The 27,872-nt window shown below is 39.3% G+C and overlaps 3 protein-coding genes across 7 annotated transcripts in view; 1 reads left to right on the top strand and 2 right to left on the bottom strand.

Moving 5' to 3' along the window:
* Nucleotides 1-486: 486 nt before the first annotated feature.
* On the bottom strand, nt 487-6,560 carry LOC123020563 (cytochrome b-c1 complex subunit 7). Of its 2 annotated transcripts, none has more exons than XM_044424440.1 (4): nt 6,454-6,560; nt 3,646-3,717; nt 2,060-2,226; nt 487-1,273 (listed from the first exon to the last, which is right to left on the bottom strand). In XM_044424440.1, the coding sequence occupies exons 1-4, from the start codon at nt 6,470-6,472 to the stop codon at nt 1,196-1,198; spliced, it is 336 nt and encodes a 111-aa protein (XP_044280375.1). In that variant the 5' UTR covers nt 6,473-6,560; the 3' UTR covers nt 487-1,195. The 2 variants fall into 2 exon arrangements, with proteins under 2 accessions (XP_044280375.1, XP_044280376.1); XM_044424441.1 differs by lacking the exon at nt 6,454-6,560 and adding an exon at nt 6,235-6,422.
* Nucleotides 6,561-8,353: 1,793 nt separating this feature from the next.
* Nucleotides 8,354-21,467, bottom strand: MTERF3 (mitochondrial transcription termination factor 3). Of its 4 annotated transcripts, XM_044424436.1 has the most exons (9): nt 21,276-21,405; nt 19,717-20,015; nt 19,079-19,409; nt 15,980-16,132; nt 14,934-15,123; nt 13,800-13,947; nt 12,467-12,538; nt 11,538-11,699; nt 8,354-11,236 (listed from the first exon to the last, which is right to left on the bottom strand). In XM_044424436.1, the coding sequence occupies exons 2-9, from the start codon at nt 19,717-19,719 to the stop codon at nt 11,042-11,044; spliced, it is 1,254 nt and encodes a 417-aa protein (XP_044280371.1). In that variant the 5' UTR covers nt 19,720-20,015; nt 21,276-21,405; the 3' UTR covers nt 8,354-11,041. The 4 variants fall into 4 exon arrangements, with proteins under 4 accessions (XP_044280371.1, XP_044280374.1, XP_044280373.1 ...); XM_044424439.1 differs by lacking the exon at nt 19,717-20,015 and having other exon boundaries at nt 21,272-21,467; XM_044424438.1 differs by lacking the exon at nt 19,717-20,015 and having other exon boundaries at nt 21,276-21,467.
* Nucleotides 21,468-21,561: 94 nt separating this feature from the next.
* PTDSS1 (phosphatidylserine synthase 1) overlaps nt 21,562-27,872 on the top strand; it is a 34,738-nt gene continuing 28,427 nt past the window's right edge. The window contains exons 1-2 of the mRNA XM_044424321.1: nt 21,562-21,907; nt 24,370-24,461. Of these exons, the coding sequence (XP_044280256.1) occupies nt 21,729-21,907; nt 24,370-24,461 (271 nt within the window). The 5' untranslated portion in view covers nt 21,562-21,728. The remainder of the gene's footprint in view (nt 21,908-24,369; nt 24,462-27,872) is intronic.

Genomic DNA, 27,872 nt, shown 5'->3' with positions numbered 1-27,872 from the left:
CTATATCTTTATAAAGAAATGAAAGAACAAACAGCTATAGACAAGCAACTTGGGTGGAATCATATGAATAGCGATGCATTGCCATGGATGTGGCCTTTACGGAATTGCAGATAAAGAAACAGGACAGCCACTTCATATTTGTAGCTTCTGTAATAGGAGTTATCTGCCACAGCTTGCTGGCCCCATACGGAGAAAGCAAGACACCTCAGCCACTTGTACCCCAGCTTTTGTTACAACATCCAATGTAAGGAACTGTTTATTTTGTTCTTGGACAGCTCTGCAAGGTCATTGCTCACAAAATAGGTATTATAGGAAAATCAGAGAAGTCAGGCTTCTGCTCTTCATACATCCCACCAACATGGACAGGAGGTGGCAAATCTTTTTCATTTCTTAGAAAACAATTCTACTATGTAACAATGTAGACCAAGAATGGGTGCAAGCCAGGGAAAAGTATATTTTATAAAGAACAAATTTCAATTCTCCTAATTGGGTTCCAAGCCTTTTAATTCCAAGATAGATCATCCTGATTCTAATGGAGCTTGACTCCACAGACTGCTCAGAACTTTATACATGAGTAATTCAATACAGCTGAAGTATACTTGGTATAATTCAGAAAATACAGCCGAGTGACTAATTCAGGTTAAATGAGGCAATTGCCTTTAAAGATTGGCAGGAATCACAAATTCCAAAAGCAATTATTAATGTAGCATTCCATTGTTTGGGTTGAAATGACAAGGATTATGTAGTGTTGCTGCCACTGAATTCTTCTGTGTCTGCATCCCCACCACCAGGGAAAAGAGGTGATGATGGATATATACAGTCACTCTGCAGATGGGTATCCCTTTTAAAAAATGAATCAGAAGAACTGAAACAAACAGCAAAGGATGTTGCTTATCAATTCTCCCAGCTGCAGGAAGCAGCTGTATCATGACAAAAAGAATTACTCAAACAGCTGGAATGAAGATCACAAATCACTATGTTAGCATACAAAATAGCTGAAAAGACTTGACCCAATTCCTTGAAATTTAAAAAGAGGATTCCAATAAGACTTAGTAACATTTGAGTTGGAAGAACAAATATTAGTGAGCAAAGGGTTGCATGTATTTATTCTCAGCACTCAGATTTGCTCAACAATCCAAACCATATAATTTAAATCTTAAAGAAAATGTGCTCAGAGGAATGACAGCAGCAGCAGTTACTTCTTAAACCACTCTTCTCTTTCATGTCGTTCACGAATGACCTCTTTCAGGTATGGTTCAAGGTAATGTTTATCCTAGAAAAGGTTAGAATATGCAGTTATAGCAGCTAAAATTTAGGAACAAAGGCAGTTATCAAAAATTTAAAATATTAAATGCAAAATTTACCAACTGTACATATCTGCCATTATTTGTGGAACACTTTCACAGTGTGTGTGTAAACAGTACATCAGTTCTTTCAGCATCTTATTAGTTAATAAAATCTGGAGATACAGTCTGGCTAATTGAGTCATCTGTGTAACATGCTTATGAAGAAGGTGTGAAATAAGTCATGCTAATTAAGGCACTATTTGCCAAACCGTGTGTTTGTCATTAAGGTGCCAAATGATTGCTCCTGACATGGAAATACATTCAGAAGTTGCTTCATTTAGGACTAATTGTTAGTGGTACATTTACCTGCTCTCTCCAATATAAGAGCATTCTAAACTGCAGATCTGTGCACTGCACTTCTCCCATTGGAGGCCTAACCAGTTTATACAATGTCAAAGGTAGAACAGCCTGAAGAAAGATTTCTTCTTTACCTCCAGTGATCCCAGTGCCTGGAGTGTTATATAATATGTATATTGCAGATTTTCAGGAAAACTTTGAAACAAACTATCTTCCAATCCCCCCAGTAAGTAGCATGTTTTGATTGTTTACTGTTTGTTGGAAACCACTTTGATAGGATTTTTACCCTAACAGGCAGCTTACAATTATTTCAGGTAAATCACTGGAAAATCCTAATGTTTATGTTTGCTTACAACCAACTTTTTCTATAAAAGTAGATTGGCCTTTTTCATAATTATGTATGCAGCAATTCATACCTCTTCATATTTTACCCATTCTTCTTTAGGAAGAATTTGGTTCTTCATGGACAAGTCCAATGCTCTCTTGATGCGGTATAATCTGTCATTATATACATCTTCTGGAAGCCTCTTTAGTGCTTCCTTAACGTCTTCATCTTCATATATTGTATCATCTCGCATAAGTCCTACAACAGAAAGATGCTGTTAATGCTAACCAAAATACCAGTCATCAATAAAGACAGGAGAAGCTATCCTTTTTCAAGTGTCAAGGCTTTCAAACTTGCACATGGAACTTACAATATCTCTTGACAAGGTACAGAATTTTGATCTCCAGATATTATGATGCTGATGCCGATTATGATTACAGCTTCTTACTAGTAACTGACTTTAAGTGCTTGGACACATTTAAGGTGCATGTAAGTAAGTCACAGTAGCCCCACATGTACACAGAACTCCCTAGCCCCAAACAAATGCTTTTAGGGCTGTAACCTGACTTCACCATTTTAGCTAGAGCCTTCAAATCATTCATCAGTCATTCTGGACCAGCTATACATAAGCACCAAAAATAAAAATGCTGCTTTAATAAACATCTTTTACCAGCTATTAAATAGCTGTTTGCTGGGCAATGTTGGGAGTTGTGGGCTTTTTTTTTTTTTTGATCAACAGGTGCATAGGATTATATTCTCTTGGCAACCTTAATTTCACAAAAGGCTGCATCCAAACTGATGCTGTAATGTAATGCATGCTTACCTAAGATTAAGTCCCACCAAACACAGTAAGGCTTACTTTCCAAGAAGCCCAACTATACATTCTAAATTAGCAAAGATTTGATACTTAGAGTAGTTACAGGTTAATTTATCATGAAGCTAATTTTTAAAAATGTCTGGACCAAAATCCAATCATGTGCAGGTACTTTCCAGAGCAGACAGCTAGATCACACAGTGAAAAACATTCAAAGGAGAATTTTAGGTGGTCTTTGATAGCTCAGGATATCCTGTTTTTTTGTTTTTTTAATTGTAGCAGCCAGTAGGCTAGAGAAACCATACAAGGTTATTATGTTCAATCCCAACTGCTGTAGGGCTTGGAAGTAAGCAGCCTCACTCCTGCCCTAAATGTCATAGTGACTGAGGTAAATATTCTAGCTGCACCACCTATAGAACTGTTATATTTTACCATAGGCAAATAGAGATGGACAATTCCGTAGTATTTGATTGGACAAATCAACCAGCACAACATCCTCAACCAACATCATCTAAAATAGCCAAAGATGAGGATTTTTAAAAGATCAGCACTCTCTATATATACCTCTGGTTATTTCATGTGGTCTAACACAGGGAGAGACATATTTTATATCTCAAAGATCACTGTTTTAAATGAAATGGATTTTAGATGTTATGACATTTCTCTTCTGTGAAGAATCCAAGGTGGATAACAAATTATCATGCTAATAATAAGTAAATGTCAGTCCACTGTGGACAAAACCCAAAATTCTCTTTTTCCAAAAGAATACACTCTCTTATGATCAGGTTCCAAAGTGGAGGTTGATGCAATTCAATCATCATATAGGTTTCACATTCACAGAGAACATGCATGTCAACACTTACCAAACTTGTTGAATCCAGCTGCATTGTAATACCATTTGCGGAGACTTTCAAGCAGACGACTACTGGCTGAAACTGAGAGGATTAATTGTCACTGTTAGTTATCTTATTTCTACATCATTTAATCGCTAAAGTTGTCTAGGTGGCTCACAGCTATGCACAAGAACACAAACCACAAATACAATAAATTACTGCATAACATTTTTCAATATACAGAATTAAAAGTAACTTAAACCATTTCAATTCAAGTTCAAGAGGATGACTTGGTATTCTCCAAAGAAATCTACAAATGGTTGAATGCTCATTTTAACACAGAAAATAACTGGCAAGCCAGTATGGTACAGTAGCTAGTACACTGGACAGAGGGCACCTGGCTCTCTGTGTGACTCTGGACCAGTCACTGACTTCAGTGTAACTTGGCTCACAGTATTGTTGTGAGGATAGCATGGAGAGGAGAATTAGGTATGTTACCGAGCCCCTTAGAGGACATGGTGGGATATAAATGTAACAAAGAAACAGCAAAGTGAAGCTCCTCAACCCTCGGACATTTACTAATCATGCTGCACCAATTTACAATGGTTCTGAATTCAAATTGCCTTCCAATGTATATTCTGTATGGAACTAGAGCTAGAGTTTTGATAGCTAAGTTCCATGAAATATTAAAGGTCAGAAAATTTTATGTTACATTTATGCAGACCACAATCTTGGTGTTCATAAACTGTTTCAATTTATTCAGAAACAATAAGCATTTTTTACTGTGCCAATGTGCACAAAGAATTTTTAAAAAATTAAATCCTGGATTTCAGTTGACAATTATGGGTCGAATCCAGTAATTATGTTAGTGTGACAAGAATTCCCCCCCCTCTCTTCCTGCAGCCCTTTGTGTCACCTGAAGATCTGCTCCAGAGCATATCCTAGCCACCTGTAAAAGATTTGGGGAGTGTGTGGACTGCTACAGGGTTCTGCTAAAAGAAACGCTAATAGATCATAATCTATCCAAAAGGTTTAGAATAGGTACTAAAAGCTGGAATGACAAACCTGAGGCTCAGGAAGAAATCAGGGCTTCCTTGGATCCCCAGACTGCTATACTCCCCCATTTTTGGAGCTACTTCATTTCCCCCAGCCACTGATCAGTTGGAGATTTCCTAGCTTTTGTGTATTTTCCCCATTCTAAAATGTGCAAATGCCCCTACTAAAGCAGGCAACAAGAGCTTTGAACAACAGCAAGTTGGCAGGTTTTGCATTTTGCAGTCCTGAAGGCTTCTCTGGAAGTTAATTTGCCCTCAGGCTGAAAGAAGTTCTCCACTTCCACACTAAAGGAACAAAAGTTTGTCAAATACAGTTTCAGATTCCACTGCAACCTGAAGGATGCAGTTAAGAAGAAAATAATCTGGATGAAAGACCACCAAACAGGAACTTAAAGGTGCAATCCTATGTATACATATACAGAAAAAAGTCATCCAGCTCTGAGCTTTCTCCACCCAGCACTGTATGATTTTATGTATAAACATGCAGAGGATTGTGCTTTTAAATAAGGAAAATTTATAACAATACAGTACACCTACTGAACTTGAGATCACTAGTATAAGGGCAGAAAAGCTGTCCTGATTAAAACAAGATACGTTCAACCTAGTGTCCTACAGATATTATGGACTATAAATCCCATAAACCCTAGACAGACAATAGTAAAGGAACGTGCATGTTGAACCCTCCAAATACATTTTGGACTACAAGTAGACTGTCGCTGTAAGCCATAGAAATGAAAGATATAAGTGCAATAAAATAAACTTTAGGAATAAAGAAAAAATGTAGTATGTATGCTTTTCAGGAAACACCTTGTAGAAAACAACAATACAACAGATAAAAGAAAGCCTCTGCCCCTACACATGGCCTCATTTCTGTGGCAGTGAGAAGCTATGTGAGAAGCAACAAACAAACAAGTCAAATTAAGCTTACCCAACTCTGCAATCCAGAAGGCATTATCACTTTGTAACTTTTATTCAAATAATCAGTAATTTAACAAGGACACCCTTTTTCAGGTACCACTGCCTTTTTGAAGGCTGGTAACACCAGGCAGGATTTGTACTGTAAACTGGGGGAGAGACAGGAGGGTCCGATTCATAAGCCAAAGCAAAGTGATAGTGGTTGCTACTAGCTGCTAATTGTAGTTTCTTACTCAGATCGATGCTTTTCTTCAGAGAAATTTTTCCACAATTAATAACCCAAAATCAGGTTCTCATTTGCCTAGTCTCTATCCTCAAACCCTAAATTTCAGCCTTAACAGACCGGAAGCCCTCCAAATAAGTTAGACTACCACTCCCATAATTCCAGTCACTGAAAATTAAACGGACTAGGAATTGTAGGAGCTGTAGTTCAACACACCTGCATTTTCTGGAAACAGAAACGCGTTTGTCACAGGATAGCACAGATCATACGGCTCTGTGGCACTGAGATGCTCCACCTATTACTATTCTACTGTTGAAACAGCAGTTAAACATGGAGCAAGTTAAAGGTAAGAAATAAGCGAAGAAATCCGCATATTTGCAACATCCTCTATATAAACTCTTAAGAGACAACCTTTTACCCTCTTACCTAGGACGAAATTCTATTCACCTCAAGGGGTTTACATGAAGGTTTGCACTCTTAGAAAACACAACAATGGCACCGCCAGGTCACGCCGACCCAGCAGTCACCTCCACTATGTTGTCGTCCTCTGCATTCTGCCACGCCGGCAAGTCCTTTCTGTAACCCCTCCTCTGTCTCCTTTCTCGGTGCTCCCCATCCTAACCACTTTCCCTTCCGCTCACTCACCTGGTACCCTCGACGCCATCTTGACCTCTGAGACACCAGGAATCGCGCACTGACTTTTGGGAGAATCTCCCCGCTCGCCTTCCGATCACGTGCTCCCAAGGCGGAGCTGTCACGTGACCATCGCAAACGGGTTGGGGCGCTTCGTGCTTGACTGTAGGGAAGGTCCAAAAGTCGATGGAGTGACCTTTTCGTGAGGTGGAACGAGGGCCTGGTTAATCTTGAAGCCATTTCCTCTTCACCCGTGCGCTTTATACATGTCATCTGTCCGTAGAAAACGAGAGAAATTCTAGTGTTCGCTTAAAGAATTCTTATTGGCCTCTTCCGCCCAAAGCGGATTACAAAGGTCAGTAATAATGTCGTCTCTGTCCCACAAGCCCCCCGTCTAAAACTGTTTGGCGGAGCAAGCGTGTCCTTTGCGCGTAGGTGGGTGTTACGTTATGTGAAAAATGTGATCCGTTTAGGGTACAATCCTGCGTATATTTGGCCTGAAAGGAGTCCTGCAATGCTGCGAGTTGGATCTTTTTTTCTGTCAATCTCTCACTGGATTACATCCTAAAAGACACCAGGCAATGATGGCATATAGGGTACTGTGGTATATTGAACATACAATTAAATATGTATACAGTGTGGCCCCAAAAATAAGACCAGCGAGAACTTTCATCCGCAGCCTTTATTTACCACTCTCATCCTGATGAAAGCCTAAGGAACTTAATATTTTTCCTCTGTTAATCTACTGGGTCTGCATCAACTTGGCCGTCCAGTTTGGCGTTTGCCCCACTGGCCTTTTGCTGCTCAATATTTCTATAAACGACTTGGAAGGGGGCATTTAAGCAATGCTCACCAAGTTTGTGAGTGACACAGCTAGGATGGACAGCCAGCACCACAGAAATCACTACCAAGCACGAAATGAAGCCTGATAGTTTGGAATGAAACCTACAAAGGAAAATTCAAGAATTATAGTCTTGTGTTCAAATGCATAGGTATAGATGGGAATAATGTGGTTTGGTACACATGGAAAGAATCAAGGTGATACTGCCTAGCTTAATGCAAACCAGCTGTGTAAGGTGGAATATACAAAGGGTGATACTATGTCTGTTGTTCTGTGTGGTTCAGGACAAATTTAGAGTGCAGTGTTCAATTTGGGTGACACATTTTATAAGGGTGATTGACAAACAGACGCATACATGGAGGAGGGTAAATAGAGTCATGGGGCTGGAAAACAAGTTTTAAAGGCAAAATTGAAAGAGCTGGATGTGTTTAATTTGGAGATTTCCAGACTTCATAGCTGCCTTCACATATCTGAAGGGCTGTCACAGAGAAGTTGCAATAGACTTGCTTTGTTCTGGAGGCTCTTTATTTCCAGGTGAAAATTGCAATGGTGTTGGACTAAATGAACTCCAAAGTCCCTTCCAACTCTGTGCTTTTAATATTTTGTAACTGAGTGTTTATATGTTATGGGCACCATCCAGTGGTCTTAATTTAGGACAAACCCTTTTGCAAAGATTACTTGATCTAGCTTCCTTTCTAGTATGCTCAATTGTGTAATGACAAAATCTGGCCTGTATGTTGTCCTATGATTTCACACTTTCCCCAAATTGTAAGAAATTTCAAGGGCAGATATAAGAAATTTCTGGGGTGTCATTGGCCCTGCCCACAGACAGCATGTGGCTGTCAGATTTCCTCCAAAGAAAGCCCCCCAACATAAAAAATGGTTTTCACACTCTTGGTCAGTGCAACGTTCTTAGAAAGTGAAAGTATGATACTACTCTCTTTAGTTCCACTAGCCTAGTTAGCAATAGAAATGGCAGCGGGTGGTAAGCAGCCAAGATACTGTTGATTTCCTTTGGCTGAGGTCAGCAATGCTGGCCACCTTCTGCATATACCTTCTGGCTCAAAAGGATGTTGTCAAACAGTAAATTTATTCAAAATACAGCAAAAGATTTCCAACTATAATTGAAGCCTGAAAGCAAGTCCTGGAATCCAGGACACAAAGAACAAGGTTCCCCACACACAGCACTGGCTTGGGCTTTGTTTTGTTTTTTTAAATCATGCCTTGCATTCTAAGTTAACTAAATTAATTTGAGAAAGTTAATACAAAGAAAGTCTTCTGACCCATCCTCTCTGCAATCCCCATCTCCCAAAAGCCTCTCCAGGTCAATTAGGGAACTTGAACTATGTAGGATAGGTCTGGTAATAGAGGATTGCTGGGAGAGAAGTGAATTAACCTCAGGCTACATAGGTTCACTCAATTTTTGGCAGTTCCTTCTTCCCAAACCTCTCACACAATACACATCCTGTTCAGGAGAGTCCAGTGATCATATGAGAATGGCTTTTTAGAATATAAGGTACTGAAGGAATGAAGAGGGGGAAATGAAACCTTCCTTCTATGAACTTCATTGAATTAACTTAGGATTCAAGCCTATGTAGCCATTTCTAAAGAAATGGAATATAATTAAAAAGAAAACTTATAAATTGAAGATGGAACTGTATTGTAATTTTAAAAATCTAGTATCTTATTTTTTCATATGCTGTTATACAAAACTTTAGTAACACCAGGCAAGAATGAAGGTGGGGTGAATTTTCAATGCCAATAATACACCTCTAACACCAGGGGTTGAGTGCCTGAAATAGGAGTGGTGTTCTACATCCCACATATTAATAAACTCCCAATAAGAGCACCTGAAAAAGGCCCAAGGTCATACCACACATTATAATTAAGGTGAATGCTGGCAAACATTTCCTCATGGAGCTATGAAGCATACTGAAAAAACACACGGCTCTTATGGGGCCTTATCCATTGCCTTTCTTCATTTGAGCCAACACTAATATGAAAAAGAGGAAAGCAAACCCTTTAAGAAACATTTGAAATATTTTCCCATTGCATTCCATAAGCACATTAATACCCCATCTGAATATTAACACTCTCTGTTCTCTATATGTTAACCTTCACAGCTATTTAAATTATTAAGTCTGAATGTGTGAACCGATTTAACTTGCAATTCCCAACCCAATTGTAAAGTCTCTTATCTCCTTCCAATTCCTCCAAAACTACAACATGTGAAATAGTTAGGTATTTTATATGAAGTATAGAAGCAGTGAAAACCTCTCTAGTTTGCATCTAGTAAGTGATCCTCCTAGAAGGACTGTAACCAATCAGAGTGGAAGGCAGGGGTTTTGATTCTGCAATGGCAGAGCTCTAACATATGTATCCAACAAGAAGAACAGCACCTTCACATCCCAGTTAAAGGAACTACCCCTACCCATGCAGCTTGGGACTAGCGGAAGTGCTCAAGAAATTCTGGAAGCATCCAAGAGGTCTTTCAGTCAGACAGAAGCAAGTTATTGTCTTGAGCCAGATGATGATAGGAGCATTATGAGGCTTTGCCTTTTCTCATTAAAATATATTTTTTTATATAGGCCACATGGAGGATACACACACAAACACCCTACCCCATTGTCATTCTGAGAAGTGTGCAGCATTGCAAGCAGAAACAGGAGCAGTATTTACATGAGATAGCTAGACCAGGTCTACCTCACTGTAGCAGGTCAGTTATAATCCTAATTTACTACCAAACGTTGGTGATAAGTTTTGCACCTAGATTTGCCCTGCAGATTGGCAAGTAGTTCCCAGTCCTAAGAGTTCTGTAAATTGTTGCATTTACTGCAAATGTACTCCTAGAGAAAGCAACTCGTCTCAGCCTAATGATTCTGTCCATGCTGTTGCACCATTATATTGGTCTGCTGATAAAGCAGACAAGACCTCAGTTTATCCTATGTTGGCACTGCAATGATTGACTCCTCTCTTAGCCACACACTGAGTAATACAATGCCCCAGAGAATCATACTAGCAGCTCAGTCCTGTATTTGTTGAAATCAAGAGCTCTTTTGCTGCCAGAAAGGCCAGCTGGTTTTTTCTATATATTTATAAGACTTTCTCGAGCAGACAGGAAGTGCATTTTTAAGAGTGAAACCAAAGATTTTTGTATTGGCCCTTGGAATGCACTACAGAACAAATTTTGGGATTGTACAATGAAACTGGAGCCCTATTTTAAAAAATCACAGCCCCTAAAATGGTCTCTTAATTGTGGATACCCAGGCTGTTGCCTTGATATGGCCATGGTTGCAGATGCTAACTGCAACAGATAGGATGTGGTAATATTAATCCATTAGCAATGGTCTGCAGTAAATCTAAGAACCTGATAATCTCTTATAATCACCTTTACATTAATGTAGCCCAAGCAACACTGGGTTTGGCCTATGTTAATGCATAGATAATAAGTAGAATGAGCCTTGAAATAGAAGTCAAGAATTTTCTTTCTGACTGGTTTATGGTGTCTATCATAAGTGGCAACATTTATTTACCCTGTACATTTATTTAAGCTTGGTGCTGAGGTGAAATCTGTCCACCTATATATCAGTTGCGTACTCTTTCTTTTCTAAACCAGGCTGTATATTTTTAAAATACGCAATTAGCTGTAATGTTTAGTCACCAAAGAAGTTTCAGGAGTTATACTTTTTACCTCCACACTTGTAGCTAGAAAGAACACCATCAGAACTATTTTACAAAAAGTCTTTCTTCACTGTTATTTCACATTGTTTTCAAAAATGTTTGAAAGTCCTTTACTTTTGCTTTAGCAACTTCTGTGCAAAACACCTCATTGGGCAAAGATACAAGTTTCTCCAATGAAATATAGTTGGGCTTCTCTGGATCATATTGTGCTCTCCCCAGGAATTTAAGGAACATGTGCCTTTCTTTGATTCGTAGCAGCTTTGAATTAAAAACCTGAAGTGAAAAACAGAAACTAATTATTTAAATGTCTACAATTGTAACCCTATGTGCATTCACTTGTGAGTATTGAAATCAATGTAATTTACCTCTGAGTAAATAAGGAATGGATTGAGCTATGTGGCATTTAAGGCCAACAACTATGTAGATTATTTTATAAAGATGAAAACAAAATAATGCTTTAGCATGTGAACCAAAATCATGTTTTAATCCATAACCTTACATATAATTGTGCCTTCAACTAGTCTCCTAAACCAGTTTTTGAGCTGTGGGTGTGGTTTGCTAAGTAGGGTCTCACCTGAGGAAAGTGAACCATGAGTTGGTGGGGGATGCCCATTACATTGTGCAAGTAATCAAATATCTGTGTTAGTTTCCTTTTGTTTATACTTAAATTCTTAGGGATTCTGTGTACAATGTGCCGAATTTCGTTCTGGCTAAATCCAAGTTCAATCTCATATACCTGAAAAAGAGTGTGATATGAACACAATGAAGCCTGAAGCACAACAAGGAAGAAAGTCATATTTTGTCAACATATTAAGATGCAGAAAATGAGACACTTTTATAGCTCTCTGGTTCAACCGAGTTCTAAACTGCCATCGTAACTGCAGATTGCAGAATGAAGCAAGGTTTTTGTAGAATCCTCCTGTAGTTCATGTTCTCATGCTTTTTAAACTACCACAAGTTTTTTCAACAGATTCTGAAGTGCCCTCTTTCATCAGAGGCACACTATTAACCACTCTGACCTCTCAGAAGCCCCAAACAGACATTTTTACACATGCCACTGGAGAACATGTTCATTGCTTATGCTTAAGACTTTAAGCATTTGATCATTTGATCACAGACTACAATAAAACTGAAGGGTTGCAGTGACACCAGGAGTTTTGTGGGCTTCTCAGATAATACTCAGTTCTCATGCGAAGGGCCATCACATATAATTTCTACACTATACAGTAAGGCAAAAGGCACTAGTTCTGAATTAAGCTTCCCAGTGCTTAAGCAAAGGAACCAACTGTACTCTATCTCCAGGACTCTCATCCATCCAAGTTTTCATGCAGCATCTCAAAGGTCCAGGACGTTACTCATCAACTGTTCTGCTATATGACAATATATTGTTAGATACAAACATCTATCCAGGATGACGTACTATACATTTTGTGTAGCATCTCAAAGCATTTCTGAATTAGAATAGCTAATGATTCTGGAATACTGTCATATTAGAAGACTTACCTTCAAATTCTCTTTTATCCCTTCAAGAGTGCCAGTCAGTAACCTTGGAAGACGAGTCATTAGATCTCTGGTCTATATTTTAATATCAAATAAGTCAAAAATATGTAAACAATGTATGTTAAGTAATATTTGTTTAAGGTTAAAAAAACTCTTCCTTGTATTTCTGTGGTAGTTTATTTTAACACATGGATACTTGAAAAACAGTACTGTATTATTCTGCTTGAGGAAATGTACATTCTTCATGGTGTGAGCAAGGGGGATCCACACTGACATTTTTCCTTTATGCATATATGGAAAATGCTTGCACTACATCATGTATGAAGACATGATTTCTTGTAAAATTAATAGTCATGGAGCTGTTTGCATAACTACAAAAACTACTTGTGCTGAATCAACCCACAATGATGTACTTTTCATTTTTGCTTATACCTATGTAATATTATGCAAGAAATAGCTGTTGGCCAAAGATTTGGCTGTGTTTCATACTTGGAATTATCTAAAATTATTTTTCTACATGGCTATTAAGTTTATAGAAAAAGACACATATACAATAATCCATGCCAGATATATGAGTGTGTTTTACAGCATGTACACAATTTCAACAAGTATTATGCAGATATCATCTCAACAGATTATGCTTATCCATCTGGTGAACCTCCATTCCATGGCCTTTAGTTATCTGAAATTCCAAGTCAACTTATTTCTGTTAACTTTTGACATAGTTACTCCATATACAGTGGGATTTCTTTCACCAGAAATTTGAACATCTAGTAATTCAAATGTACTGGGAGTCCTGCAATTATCTGGATAGATGAATAAGGCTGTAATGTCCATGTAGCCTCTAAGATAATAGGTTTTAGAAGCAATGGTTCTGTTCACACATAACTAACAATGGGTTAAATAAGCCATAGTTACTTGGGGACTATATAACTGCATGCATGCAGCTTTCCATCTGATCACCAATTCTTTTTTGCATCAACTTTCATAAACTAGATATGTACCTGTCCTTTTTTTTTTAAATGCAATATCCAAAGACAAAATTCTGAATTGTTGAGGGACAAAACCGCAGAACATTAGCACATGATTTATTGTTGGGTTAAAACTCTGGGTTGTTTGTCCCTAAGCAACTCAGAGATTAAAATTTGCACAGTGCATCAAACAACTCAAGAATTCACAGGTTAAATGATCTATGAATTGCCATTATATGTGAAAAGGGGGGTAGCTGGCAGTAAGTTTCTTCCTATATGCTTGTGCAGTTTGTAAAGTTCTTTCAACCAAATGCCCCTCCTATAACCTTAGATTCTAAAACTACCCACATGGAAGCAGAAAGTACCTTTTGTGGATTTAGGCCAAGTTCCTTTTGGAAGAAGCCCAGTCTGTTATCCAGTCTTTCAACAGAAAAGAGGAGTAAATATGGAGCTCCTGAGACCATTTTTGTAATTGCTTCCTTGCTGAATTTTTTTGATATTAGATAAGCAATTCTAGAAGAGAGGGTGATCCAAATTAAAATGAAGGAAATAACAATGCCATCATTTATTCAGCTGTGCCAATTTCTTTAGTAGTATCTATCAAATTGTTTTAATAACATTAACGAACAAACCTGCCAAAAAGAAGGGTGGAAAAGGTCTTCAGGTATGACAAAAGCAAAATACCAGGATTTCCAATTAATCACAAAGGAAATAAACACTCTAGCCTAAAATATTAATACTTAAGAATAAGTTTAATGATTTCCAGCTGTATTTAAAGAAAAATTTTGTCAGTACCAGCCTAGTTCAGAGAGTTGCTTTTGTTATTCAAATGGCTTAAACTGGAAGAAAGAATGAAAAACAATAGCTGTTTTCACAATCAAAAATTGTTTTTTAAGGAAGGTGTCTTAAGAACTTAAAAGGCATCTTTAAAAGAAAAAATAAAGTCATCTGTCACCAAGGCAGCAATCCTAAAGAGCTACATCCTTTCCAGCCAAAGATGATAAAGAGATATCAGCCAAAATCCACTGGGATTGCTTGTGCAAAAACACTGAACTATTTGCCCTATGCACAAACACTGAAATGGTTTTCATCTTTAGAAGAGTGTCAACAACAAAATTCATGATTCAAAAAGCTCTGTAAGTTCTACTGAAAACAGACAAAGTCTCTCTTTCCCAGTTTCAGTAAAGGCCCCAAGAAAAGCAAATATAATATAAGCAAAATCCACACTCAATTTTGAACTCCATTTGGATATAATCATGTGCAATAATAATTTGAGCTTGAACTTATCCCAGCTTGGATAGCAGATGCTGCATCTGTATATGCTATACATCTCAATTGTTGCTCACCAGCCACTTTACCTTCTCTTCAAAATTTGAGAGGCATTTAGACAGTCTGCAGAAAATCTATAGCCAAGCAACATATTTCAGACATACAAATGATGACTGCTGAAATATTATATGAAAGTTCTGTCACGTGGATCTTTATAGAAGACATTTTACCTTGTTTCTAGATTTTCCAAATCTTCTCCAAGAATGTAAGGGTTTTTGGTGAGAAATGGCCCAAGCTGCTTATCATCCAGACCAACATCCTTAAGAAATAGAAGGATCTTTCTTATGTCTTTCTCAAAGTCCAGTTGGAGAAGTAATTGGCCTGCATTTGAACGGGTTTCCACCTTGGACAAATCAACTCCTGTAGCATAGTCATGAAAAATACTTTAACTGGATGTTCAATGAAATGTCATATTCCTTAAGACATAAATAATTATAGACAAGTGGTAAAAGTTGCTGGCAAAATTAGTTGGATTCAGCCTTAATTCTACTTGGAACAACTTCTTAGATTCAATGAGACTTAAGTTGGTAGAGACCAAGTGAAATCCCCCTGCTATCAAGAAGGCTACTCTAAGAAAGACTAATTCTGAATCCAACTACTGCATTTGATACTTTTTCCGAGTTGACCTGGGCATTCCCTCCTGTACCACTTTAGACTTCTGATGTTATCAATTGACACTAAAAGGAGTCATGATACAGCAGCTCTGCTACCAATCAGAGTTTGTAGAGAGTTAAAACCAGAGTTCCTTGTAGAGAGTTTAAAACCAGTAACTCAAGGTCCATTTTTTTGGAATAGCTGCATGCATCAGTTTCGTTCTCTAGAGTTTGTCTTTCAGGAGAATGCTGGCCTCAGGCAATTAGCCATTCCACATGATACTAACAGAGATATCAAGATATTACTCTTTTAAGGTCCATGCAGATAACACCTTGGTCACAAAGGGACAGCAATTGCTGGACTAATGTAAGCTTCTTCCTTACATTAGGAAGAAAAATGAATGTTGAGAAAAGTGAATGTTGCTGTATCAGTTGTATTGCACCTTCCTGCCCACATGTGGAACAGGGTATTATCTCCCCTCACACGCTTTTTTGTATACATCATGCTATTGTAAGGCTGCTACGCCTACAACATAGTGATTTGCTATTGTATGGCAAAATAAAGTGTGTTGATTCAGTTTCCAGCATATCACAAAGAAATTGCCAAATACAGGTACTCTTACCTAGAAGCACCAACTTCTGCAGTGTTTCTGAGTGATCAACATAATCTTGAAGTGTAAAGGATTCAAAAGGAAGTGGTGGCTTTGCTAAGATCTGAAGTGCTTCATCTTCTGAAATTACCTCCAAGGCAGATGAAGGAGATACATCTTCCAAACCTAAAAGACATTAAGTTAAGAAAAAATGAGCAATGGAGAAAAAACTGAAAAAAACAAAGCATGGTAAATTTTGCACATGTAGCAAATACCAATATTCAAAATCGGTCTAGTAATATTGCTTCCTGTTAAAATGTATTTGTACATCTTAGCAGGTAACAGTTCAAGGATTGCCTTTGCTGTAGGAGAAATGCAATATTATGAGAATTTTTAAAGCCCTCCCCAGGAATGCAACAGTTCTGTGCACCTTTCTAATTTTAAACACCTGAGTTCCTGAAAATTTAACTGATACAAACAGTACAAACTTAATCACACAGTATGATGCCAGCTATAATGTTTTGTACTGCTAATGTAATTAATGGCTTAAACTTCCCCCTCTAAAAGTATTCTTACACAAACCTATGGAAAAATGACTCCACTGAAGTAGGAATGGTAAATTTGATGTGCTTCTATTTCAGCAGCAATATAAACACAGTAATTAACAGCTTTTCCAATAAAATTCCTTGTACAAAAGTTAAGAGTAGAAATTTCATTTCATTTCTATACCTTTCAAAAGCCAAAGTTCTCTAAACTTTTCACAAAAATTACAACCCTAAAAGACAACATTATGAAACAGAATATAGCATCTTTAACATACCGTATTTAAAAACAAATTAAATCAGCTAAAACAAGTTACAAAAAATTACCAAGACCCGATAAAATAATTGACATTAAAAACTCTATAGCCACAAACTAAGGGATTGAACTGGGAAACTGCTAAACTGGGATATCTTCTGTGACCTAGCAAAGTTTAATATTTGTTAAATGGATGATGAGCAGGACATAGAAATTAAGGATTAGACAAAGTGCCCATAAATGTTTTGGTTAAGCAAGAAAGAAAGCTTCTGTCTCTTGCAGTACAGCATTTATGCTATAGCTCCCTCCCACTGGAGCACATTATCAACTGCCATGACACAGCCCCTAACAATTCTGACATTCAGGCATGTTCTCAAGACACATCTCTTCCTAAAATTCACCTTTCATTTGTTATTATGAAATTCTACAGTTACACTTTGTTGTTTTTTATAAACATGATACATTTACCACTTTGTTAACTATGCCCAAAGGGCTCTTTCTCTGTATATGAGTAACAACTAAATAAAATAAACTATGTATCCACTATCTCTGACATTTTTAATAAACTCTTCAAGTTACTGTCATGCCATGAACACTTCATTTTTTGCTTTGGTTGCAGTGTTCATAAACTTTCACTTGTTGCCTTTAGCTTGATGTTTGTACAATTTTAAACAGCAAAATTGATGTCATTGTTAAATAAGAATAGCAGGACCAGGTGGAGCTTTGCAGTAGACAGTGCATGGTTAAAGAAGGATCCCATGTTACCAGTTTCAAACAGGGCCTCAAGAACAGTAAGAATCTTGTGACATTTTAAAGACATCTAATTTATAGTACATATGCTTTCATGGGCACTCATCCATGAAAGATTATACTATAATAAGTCCAGCAGACTTGAAGATGTCAAACTATCCTATTGATTTTTTGCCATTCTGCTGTAGTAGAATGCTATCATGTTGATAGGCCTTTTTATTCACTGTCTAGTAAATCAGAGTATCTTGACACAAACAAGTTGTCCTTGTTTCATCCTTTAAAAAAATCCAGGTAATTCATTTTAAAATCTTTTCCCCCAGTCAAAGCAAAGATGACACTTCTAATAAGTACACTAAGCAGAAATTTTATTGATTTTATACAATCTTACTATCTTTCAGGACAGCACCAATACTGAAGACAAAGCTGCTGGTCAGATGCAACACCAAATCAAAGTTTGATGTTACAAGCATGACCCAGCCCAGTCTCAGGTTTGTGCATGCCTTCATTCCCTCACACACTAAGATAGGAAAGATCTGTGTGCAGCAAACCAAAGTTTACTTCCAAGTTAACTGTCTAGTCAAACTATGCCTTACAATGTTTTCTAGCTTAAGCAAAAGATCACACTATGGTTTTCTGCAGACATAGATTAGAAGTTATCTCCCAAGGAAAAGAAGCAAATCTGACAAATTGGGGAAACAATAAAATCGAAGTCAATTCACTCCAGCACCATGCCATGGCTCCATCTCAGCCACTTAAAAGCTAAACTAAATAAGGGCTTAAAACACTCAAGAGCTTACAACACTTAGTTGTGAAGCTACCCAGAAAGCCTCTGTACAGGCACCTGATATCACTGAATAATGGAGATCATACTGCTGGAAAGGGCACTCTTAAGCAACTCTAAGAGCTCACAAAGAAGCATAAAAGGGGAAAGCCATCTTGCAGGAACAGAGGCCAAACCATTAAGGGATTTACCATTCAAAACAAGTATTTGACAAAATGATGATATGACCCTAATGCAGATACGTATATTCTAGCATTTATTCCTTCTAACTGACTACTTCAGATACTGGGACAAAAATATTTTATTTTATATATTTATTAACTTTTTGTTCTGCCCTTTCTCCAAGGAGTATGATACTTCTCCCAGTTTTAACAACTATGTAAGGTAGGCTAGATCTAGTGAACATGACTGGTGAGCTCACATAAGAAAGAAAGTGAATTTCACAGCTGAGCAGGGATTTGAGCCTTGGTTTTTCTTAAATGGTAACCACTATCCCACTCTGGTTCTCAACACTAGTGCAAGCAATCTTAACACTAAAATATACATGCATCTTCCTAAATGCATGCACCACTGCATCTGAAATATAATGCAAGAATCAATTATCACTAAATTATTTCCTCAAACGGAATAAAAATCACAATCAAAAAGAATTTAGAGACAAACAATAATAAAGACAATCCAATCATTCCAACCCCCTTTAAACGAAGTGAAAGTGAAGAAAAATCATAATGCTAGATATGGTGCTAAGAGGATCTTAACCCCCAGAAATTCTTCACTATCATACACATTTAATCAATACTTACTTTCATCTAATTCTTTGGTATCTGAACTAGATGTTATTTCTGTTTTATCAGCTAAAGAAAGTGAATCATCTTCTGGACTTTGATTCTGTTCAGTACTTGAACTGAAGAACTGTATATGCTTATAAAAATAAAAATTCCTAGTGTTGTTTAACACTGTCTGATGAACGTAAGAACCAAGCAATCGAAACTGCAATTGTTCAAGAGACAACATCCATACATTGATAGATATTTTTCTAAGTTGTTCTGTATTGTTCACAGTGCTGCACAGCTTTAGCAAAGGACAGCATCTGGATATATGTCGCATCAACAGAGCCATCTTACTGAAGATATTCTGTAATAAAAGAACATAACAGCAAAGGGTTATGACAAAAGTAAACTGATATTGTGCTCAGAGCACTGTTCTCTACCTGTAGGCTGAGTGAAACAGCTGCCTCAAGGAGCAGATGTTGGGATAAGAAAGACAGTGTTGGATGCCCTGCATCCCTTGGGTACGAAGGCAGACACTGTGCCATCAGCAGTGTTGAAGTAATATTCAACTAGCAGTCACTCAGATTCTTGTACATGGAACAGGGCAGGGTGCTGCTAAGTCATAATGCTGCAGTGCACTTATGATGGAAATAATAAGTTAATTCAATTACCATTGAAGGAGAACTTCAGTGTATCCAATACTATCCTGAGCTATTATTTCAGTTGTATACATCGTCAAGGTTGGACCAAGAGTCAGTTTTAGTCAGCATCCCTGAGGCCCACGCTTCTGCAGGAGTTCCACTACCAACTATAGAGTCCCCTGGTTGTGCTGCTTCTTGTTTTAATGACCCACATGTCTATCTTCTCCAAGTAAGCAAGCAGTGACAGAAACAAGGAGAAAGGGCATCTGCCTGCACTTGCTCTTCTGTGCAATGTAGTCCAGGATCAGATGGAAGGGGCAAACAAATGCCTAGTGATGGCAATAGGAGAACAGAATCCATTCAGAAAGAGGGTCCCACTGAGGTCAGCACTAGTTATACATCTTGTCCAAACCTCCTCTCCACAAAACCCTGAAACCATCACTATATGTCACAGACCATGAAACAGAGGTAAAGTCTATTTCAAAAGCCACATTTTCAAATGGAACATTTCAGGCTTGTCTATAAATCCTATTCCTATGGCAAGCAGGAATCACTTTACACTAGCCCAACAAGGAATCTCTTCCTCTTGCAAACTGTTAATGTACCAGAAATAAATTGTGAATGCAGGTGTATTTAGGGTTGGCTTGTAAAAAAAATAATCCAGTCTTTAGAGTATTTGCAGAGCCTTATCTTCCCTAATTTATTTAGTCAGAAGTAAGTCCCATTGTGTTCAGTGTTGCTTGTGCCCTGATAAGTTGGGCTATAGGTTGTGGTACATAAATGTAATAAATAAAGTGTGCACAGTGCTGCACACTTCATTGTTACATGCTATTGAAATGCTATTTCATTTAAAAAGAATAAGCTAAAACACTTCTTCATGTTCCAGGACTGACTGAACCAGAACACTGAAAACAAATTTTTTAAAAATAGCATGGCAGGGTGGGAGGTTGGCAGAAGGTGAGATCACAAATTGTGAAACCAAATTAGAGAAGGAAGCCTCCAAAAGATTCTTCAGTGAAAGATATGCAGCCAGATCTTTTAGTATGTGTACTTGTGAAATTCAATTGGGATTACTCCCCAGTTAGTGTACCTAGCAAAGGGAGAGCAAACTGTAGTTCTCCAGAAGTTTGGGCCTTCAACTCCCAGAAGTCCTCACCAGTAAGGTATTAGTTAGGAATGCTGGGAATTGAAGTCACAACATCTGGAGGCCTATTTCTGCCCACCCCTCCAGGTAAAACATGCAACAGGATCGAGTTGACTACTCCACTGGTTCAATGGAGCTCACTCCCAGGTAAGCTTGCAAGGTATTCCACTCCCATTGACCCAGAACACGGTTGTAATCGCAGGCGCCATGACTTTGGAGTGAGCCCCATTGATCACGGAACGCAACCAAGCTTTCTTCCGAGAAAGCATGAGGCTGCACACATACCCGTTCAAGCTTTCGTGAATCGGATTTAAAGCACCTTTACTGGGGGCGAAAAGACAGAACAGAATCCGCTATTCTCTTTCTCCACCTTCTCAAAAGTATGCTCCCTGAAAGACCCTTCTTCGGAAAAGCACCAGCGCCAGGACCGACTTTACTCACACACCCTCCGTGGCAGAAACCCCGCCGGCTCCGCAGCTCCGGACAGAGCGGGAAGGGCCCTCGCTGCCTCTCCCTGGCGCCTCGACAGCCGCAGGGCGACCCTCTCACAAGCTCCTGCTCGTCCGCCGCATGGCGGCCTGGGCCAGGCCCACGCCTGCAGCGCCCGGAGCGCTTCCCGGCAGCGTGGGGGCCTCTGACGCGAGAGAAGGAGGCGAGGCTGGCCAGCCGGCTCCTCCCCGTGGCCTGCGGCGGCAAAGCCAGGCCCGGCCCACCGTAGCGCCTCCTTTCCCCCCACCCGGGGCACTGTTACCACGGAGTCGCTTCGTGGTCGCCGGTCGTCCTTCGCCTCTTTCCTTCGCCTGCGTCCCTCCGCGGGCGGGTTGAGGCGAAGGCAGTGAAGGGCCGCCCCCGCCGCCGCCGCAGCTCGTGGGCTGGGCAAGGCGGGCAAGCCGAAGCCATGGCGTCGTACATGGGGAGCCGAACCCTGAGCAAGGACGACGTGAACTACCGGCTGCACTTCCGCATGATCAACGAGCAGCAGGTGGAGGACATCACGCTGGAGTTCTTCTACCGTCCCCACACCATCACCCTGCTCAGCTTCACCATCCTCAGCCTCATGGCCTTCGCTTTCACCAGGTGCCCGCGCCCGGCAGGGTGGGGAGGCGACGAGCGGGTGCTGGAGCCGCTGGGAGGGCAGGGGGTCGCGCAGGGCTGAGGGCCAGCCCCGAACCGAGCGCAGGCGGGTGGCCCTTGAGGGGCTTTGTCGGCACTCAGGGTTCTGCGGAATGCAGTGGATCCTTGGCGTCGCGGATGCCAAGTCCTTCCAGGGTATGGTCTGAGGGCACTACGATACTGCAGTCTTGCAGATACTGAGCTCTCCTGTGTCTGGCGAGCGCCTGATTGGGAGATCCCGATGCTCACCCCTTTGAATACCATCATGGAAGAAAGATGAAACAGTAAAAACACGCCCTCTTTTAATGGCAACACAATAAGAATGTACTCAGGGGTAAGTCCCTAATAAGGTTTACGAACCTTACTCTCAGGTAATTGTGTGGAATGGATACCTGCTCATTTGGGATGATTCAGTGGCACCTACTTCGAAGAAGACAGGTATAGGGTTGAGCTGGAAGGGTCCTTGCTTGGTTGCAACAGACTGTCAAGATTTGTGTATGTATGTTTGCTCCCTACCAAAGCAACAGCATGAGAATCTTTAGTCTCTAATAGATGAAGCAGACAGAGGGCCAAGTCAGCTGGAGAAGGATTGCTGATATGAATGCAGAAAGACCCCCGCATGAGTAGAGGAGATTTAATAGAATAGAGAAGGCTGCCTTAGTCAGTCCATTTAGCCCAAGTGACCAGCAACAGATTTTCCAGACTTTTTTTCTTAGACCTTACCTGAAGGTGTTGAGGACTGAACCCCACTTCAACCTTCTGCCACTGAGCTGCATAAAACTGGGCACAGGGGAAGTGTTTGGGCTAGGCCAGTAATCTAGAAGTTTAAGGGTGCAATCCCATGCAATTTAGAAAGAAAAACAACACCCAGCATTCCTTACTATCCATGTTGGCAAGGGATGATGGGGGTTGTAGGACATTATCCTGCCTAAATATGCATAGGATTGTGCCCCCAGTGCAGTTTAATTGGTGACTTTTCTGACATATACAGGGGTGGACTTGGACATTTAATATATGTTGCCTTTGTGTATTTCTGCAGATATGCTGAGACAGAAAGTATAATAAAGAAAGAGCCATCTACCATTTTCCTTCTTACTCCATGTTTCTCAGAGTCTGCCTGCTTGCAAATATTTTTCTCTGGATTTCATAAAGAGGTTCATGAGAGAGATAGTTGTGTCTTTTTGGAAAGCACCTGACAGCGCTACTTACCTGGTGCTTTGCAACATCTCTCCTGGGAAAAAATATATCTGAGCACACTTAAGCAAAAGGATTGGTCATCTATGCAGTGTGTGTATGCCCTCTCTAGAACTCAAGGAATGAAGCAATTAAGGGTTCTAGTTAGATAAGCTTTTGTTCACATTTTTAAATTTAAATTTAAGATAATTTCCAGGGGCCTTTCAACTTTACAAAGTTTCTATATGGTAGTACCTTTTATGTTAGAGTTAACATTTATAGTGGGGTCATTTACACATATTTACATACAACCATTGCACAAACAAATTTTCTTCTTTGTATGTGTGTTGTATGTGTGATGGATGTTAATTATTAACTGCAATTAACTGCTTTATTAGTAAGACATGATCACATTGCTGGACAGGTAATTGTGGTAATAGCAGCATGACCTTCTGAAATCAAATTCAGGTCTGTGGGCCATCTTACTCTTGTCTAAGTGCACCACAAACTCCATTTGCTTGGCTCCCATGCCACAGACTACTTGTTGGCTTGCTTGTGAGGTACAGTAATCCCATACTGTAATGCTTCATACTTGAATCCTGCATACTCAGGATTTAAATTACGTGACTATGTGATGTTCCTGTTTATGGTGATGCCAAGTAGCATCATGGTTTGAGTTACCAGTATATGATGTAACAGAATGGATCACTGCCCTTCAGTTCAGATCCAGAAGACTCTTTCTTGTATCCCTCCCTAGTTGAGGCAGAGAGGAGAACCATGTTCTTATCTAAATTAAACATATTAAGAGAACTAAACCACCTTTATGAGGATTTAAGCACTCAATTTTTCTCACCCCAATTGAGTAAAGACACTGCTGTAGTTTTCTTTTGTCTGGAATAAGGTGGAGGTAATATAAGAGATCTCTTTACAAGCAATGCTTACCAGCTGACTGCTAATAGATAGGATGGATAATATAGACGGGGTCTTTGTATTTCAGACTGGGTAGTTGACTCTTCCTTCTGCCCGGTAATAATCCATGTTTGTTGAGTTCTCTCATATTACAATGGATTCTGAGGGACTTGTTGAGGTGTGTATAAATTGCAGTATTACAATTTCTGTTATACAGATGAAGTAGAAGTACGTCAAAACAGGTTAATGGGATTTGAAACTAGTTAAATTAGCTTTTTTGTAGTTGAGATGAAATATGTAGTATTTTAATTTCTTTTGTTTGATTTCCAACCTTCTCTTTCTAGGGATGATACAACCCCAGAAGATAATATTTGGAAAGGCATTCTCTCTGTGATTTTTTTCTTTCTAATCATCAGTGTTCTAGCATTTCCAAATGGTAAGCAACTCCTTTTGCATTTGTATGCCTCCCACAAGTATCTGTATGCCATATTTTTCAGCAACTCCTTTCACAAATCATTTTTATATTGCTTTCCTGAGGTCCTTGGGGGATTCTAAAGTGTACTGGTTTGGAATTACTCTGGTACTCTGATAATTGTTGTTTGTTCTGAACTTGGACAATAATTTGGTATAGGTGAGTCTCCCAGTGTCATTTGTTAAGGCTCTTACCTACAGAAGGGATAGTTTGTGGGAAAGCAATCTGATGCAGTTCTAAGATGAAAAACAAGACAGTGGCATAAACTCAAGGCATAACTGAAAAGGCATGTGAAATCAATGTACTTGCATACAAGAGACCTCCTGGCTGAATTCTGAAATGCTCCCTATTTTGGGTGAATGAGGACAGCTCCTTTCTTGGTGGAGGAAATAGAGCATTGCTCTGTTGTCTTCTGTTGATACATTTTGGGTTATAAATATGTGATTTGCCTCTTGCTGCCAACATCAGGCCTTTAAAGGGGAAGTTGCTACTTACTTTAATATAAATGCTATCTGGATTCTTGGAGGAGAGCTGGTAGGGAACTACTTCCTAGGTAGGACAGAGTTTAGAACTTGTCTCCTTACTTCAGAAAGAAGTAATTGCAACACTAAACAGAACTGGTATCAAGATGTGTGTTGTTATTATTTTTTAATCACCTAGAGCATTTTAAAATGGAAACTCTGTTTGGTTTTTTCAGCTGAAGCAAATGATATTAAATTTCTAAATCTTCTTTTGATGAAGTATGTGAAACCATATGAAACCAGTCTTTGACATTGTCCCCAAAGAATCTGAAAAAGAAAATGTTTATATGTAAATAAATTGCAATCCAGGAGATGATTTGAAAAGAGTAGAAATAGTTAACTGAATAAAAATAAGCTGTGTGATTCCGTCCATGCTTGCTTGAAAGAAAGTCTCATTGAAATCATGGAATCTTCTCCCAAGTAACTATGTTTAGGTTTAGAAATGAAGCAGAATATTATATTCTTCCATTTTCTTGCATAATGGAAAAAGTTTCCTGCATTGAGTCTGGCCAGTGGTCCATTGTTAGTAGCAGGAGCTCTTGAAGATTTCAGACAGGGTTTCTTTTCAAAAAAATTAATGGGCACAACTGACATCAGGAATGGCAATGTTCAGAAAGCAGTAGGAGTACATTTCAGCTGCCCAGGATGTCGGTGACCTTGAGAAAGGCATTCTTGAACAAAGGAATTTCAGCAATGAATGCCAACATGAAACTGTTGAAGTGCAATTCATCAAGAGATAGACTATATTTCATGTGATTTGAATAATGGATTTTGAATAATGGACTAAAGCATCAGTTATCCCTGTTGTTGTTAGCACTAGACTATGAGAACATGGTGGGCAGCTCAGATATGAAAGGGAAACAAGATTCAGTAAATCTTGATTAATTGAAATCCATCATTCAGTCTTTCAAGACCTTGCGCCTGTCTCTCTTACTGGAAGCATGAAAATGATCTCACTGTGTCTGGTATGGGAATAGAAAGTAGCTGTGGTCATTATCATCTGCAGCAGACAGTTACTGGCTCTTGGCCAGCAAAAGCAACTGTGTGTAATAACTGTGTGGTGTCACTTGAGTGTGTTGCACTATGTGACTGAAGCTATAGCTGAATTTGGTCCTTGCATTCTTGGCAAGTGACAGTACCAGGCAGTGTTTGCACAAGGAGGTGTGGCTGCCAATAAGAACACTTGTTTCAAGTTCCCTGAGACTGGCAAGGTTGCTCTGTTGTGATTGTCAGTACTGCCCTGGTCCTTGGCCCAGTTGCTGGACAAGCAATTAGCAGTGATTAGAATACCTTCACAGTGGGAAATGTTGGTGGGGGTTTCAAAGAAACATTAACTTTATTAGATAAACTTATAGTTATCAAATAGTGGCTGATCTCCCACAGAGATAATTTGCTTTTATTACACTATCCCTTTACGGATGGGCACTGAACTTTACATCACGAAGGTAACTGCAGACATAACTCCTGTAAATAAATTTCAGAACTAAGTGGATGTATGCCTTCCACAACCCAGGCTTTTGTGGGTTAGGAAGGCATTGGACATCTCATATTTAGCCGCTTTGAACCATATCATTTGTATTTGATCTTAGTGATGTCTAAAAGGTATTGATTTCCATTTGTGTAACTGGGAGGAATAATTTTCCACACAAATTCAAACCGCATGCATGGCACTCGATAGCCTGTCCAGTATCTAATGTCCAGCTTACTGGGAATCTTAGGTGGCTGCCTAGCTCTCCCAGCCTCCGTCCATCAGTGCCAATCACACAGTTCCTTTGCAATCTGAATACTATCATTGGGACAAAAGACATAATGGAAAAATAACCCTTTTTAAAAGTGGCCTGAATGTAAACGTCCTAAACCAAGGAAAGAAAAATGAGTGCTCAGGGCACAAGTGCTATCGCTTGTGAAAGCACAATCCTATGCAGTTTTGCTCAGATATAAGCCCCACTGTAATTCAGTGTAATTCACTGGGCTTACTCCCTTGTAACTAAGTTTCAGATTTCATCCTTATGTTGTTATATGCTATGACTTGCCTCATCAAAAGGCCCTTGTCTCCATGCTCTCATGGATTAGTAATTTGCTTTGAACACTTCTTATTGGGGTTTATGCTACACATAAACATGCTTTTATTATTTGTATCTCATTTTGGGGCAAGACGTTGTAATTTTTCAAGCAACCCAAGGTGCCTTCTCTAGGCCACCTTCTGTCCATTTTATCTTTGCAACAACATAGACTGAGAGCCAGTGAGTAGCTCAGCCTCATCCAGTGAACTTGATGGCTGAGGGGACTAGAATTCAGACATCCAGCCTCTAACCATCATGCTGTACCTTCTATCCATTAAGTAGCAGGTTCCACTTGTCTCTGTGAAATGGCTTGTTTCCAAAGGTCCTTAGAACTTGACAGTGTAATTAAAGTCATGTTATTTGGATTAATTTCCAGGCTTGCTGAAGATCTGGAGATATACAAATTAGTCTCTATATGAGCAAGCTTCAGGCAAGCAATTAAATCTGGGAGACTTTGTGAAGCCTTCCCTTTGAGGAAAAAAAAGCACTATTTAAGTGTGCAGTATAGGAACACTATACCCGAGATTTAAATATTTATTCTATGAGGAGCTTGCATATGGGTATACATAGAAAGTGTTTCCCAGCATTCCATTGTATCTTGTAGTCACTCAAGAAAATAGAACCTCCAAAGAGGGGCACACAGGTAGAGGAAACTGATTTCTCTGGCTTCCACTGAGGAAATAAGTGGATTGCAATGAGGGAATCAGCCCGAATAGATTAGGGACAAAAGAGGGAGTGCAAAACCCTAAGTGCAAAATCAGTAGCATATGCTGGCACACGGGGGTTCTCCC

The sequence above is a fragment of the Varanus komodoensis genome, unplaced genomic scaffold (genome assembly GCF_004798865.1).
Source record: "Varanus komodoensis strain SLA01 unplaced genomic scaffold, ASM479886v1 scaffold14_1, whole genome shotgun sequence".
NCBI classification, from domain to species: domain Eukaryota; kingdom Metazoa; phylum Chordata; class Lepidosauria; order Squamata; family Varanidae; genus Varanus; species Varanus komodoensis.
This window is presented reverse-complemented; position numbering and strand designations above follow the sequence as displayed.

Coding starts and splice junctions, on each gene's coding strand:
- LOC123020563 (XM_044424440.1), bottom strand. Junction 2,227..3,645: donor AGCTGGATTCAACAAGTTTG/GTAAGTGTTGAC, acceptor TTTCTGTTGTAG/GACTTATGCGAGATGATACA. Junction 1,274..2,059: donor AATGGGTAAAATATGAAGAG/GTATGAATTGCT, acceptor AACCTTTTCTAG/GATAAACATTACCTTGAACC.
- MTERF3 (XM_044424436.1), bottom strand. Junction 16,133..19,078: donor TACCAAAGAATTAGATGAAA/GTAAGTATTGAT, acceptor AATGTCTTTTAG/GTTTGGAAGATGTATCTCCT. Junction 13,948..14,933: donor TTGGAAAATCTAGAAACAAG/GTAAAATGTCTT, acceptor CCTCTCTTCTAG/AATTGCTTATCTAATATCAA.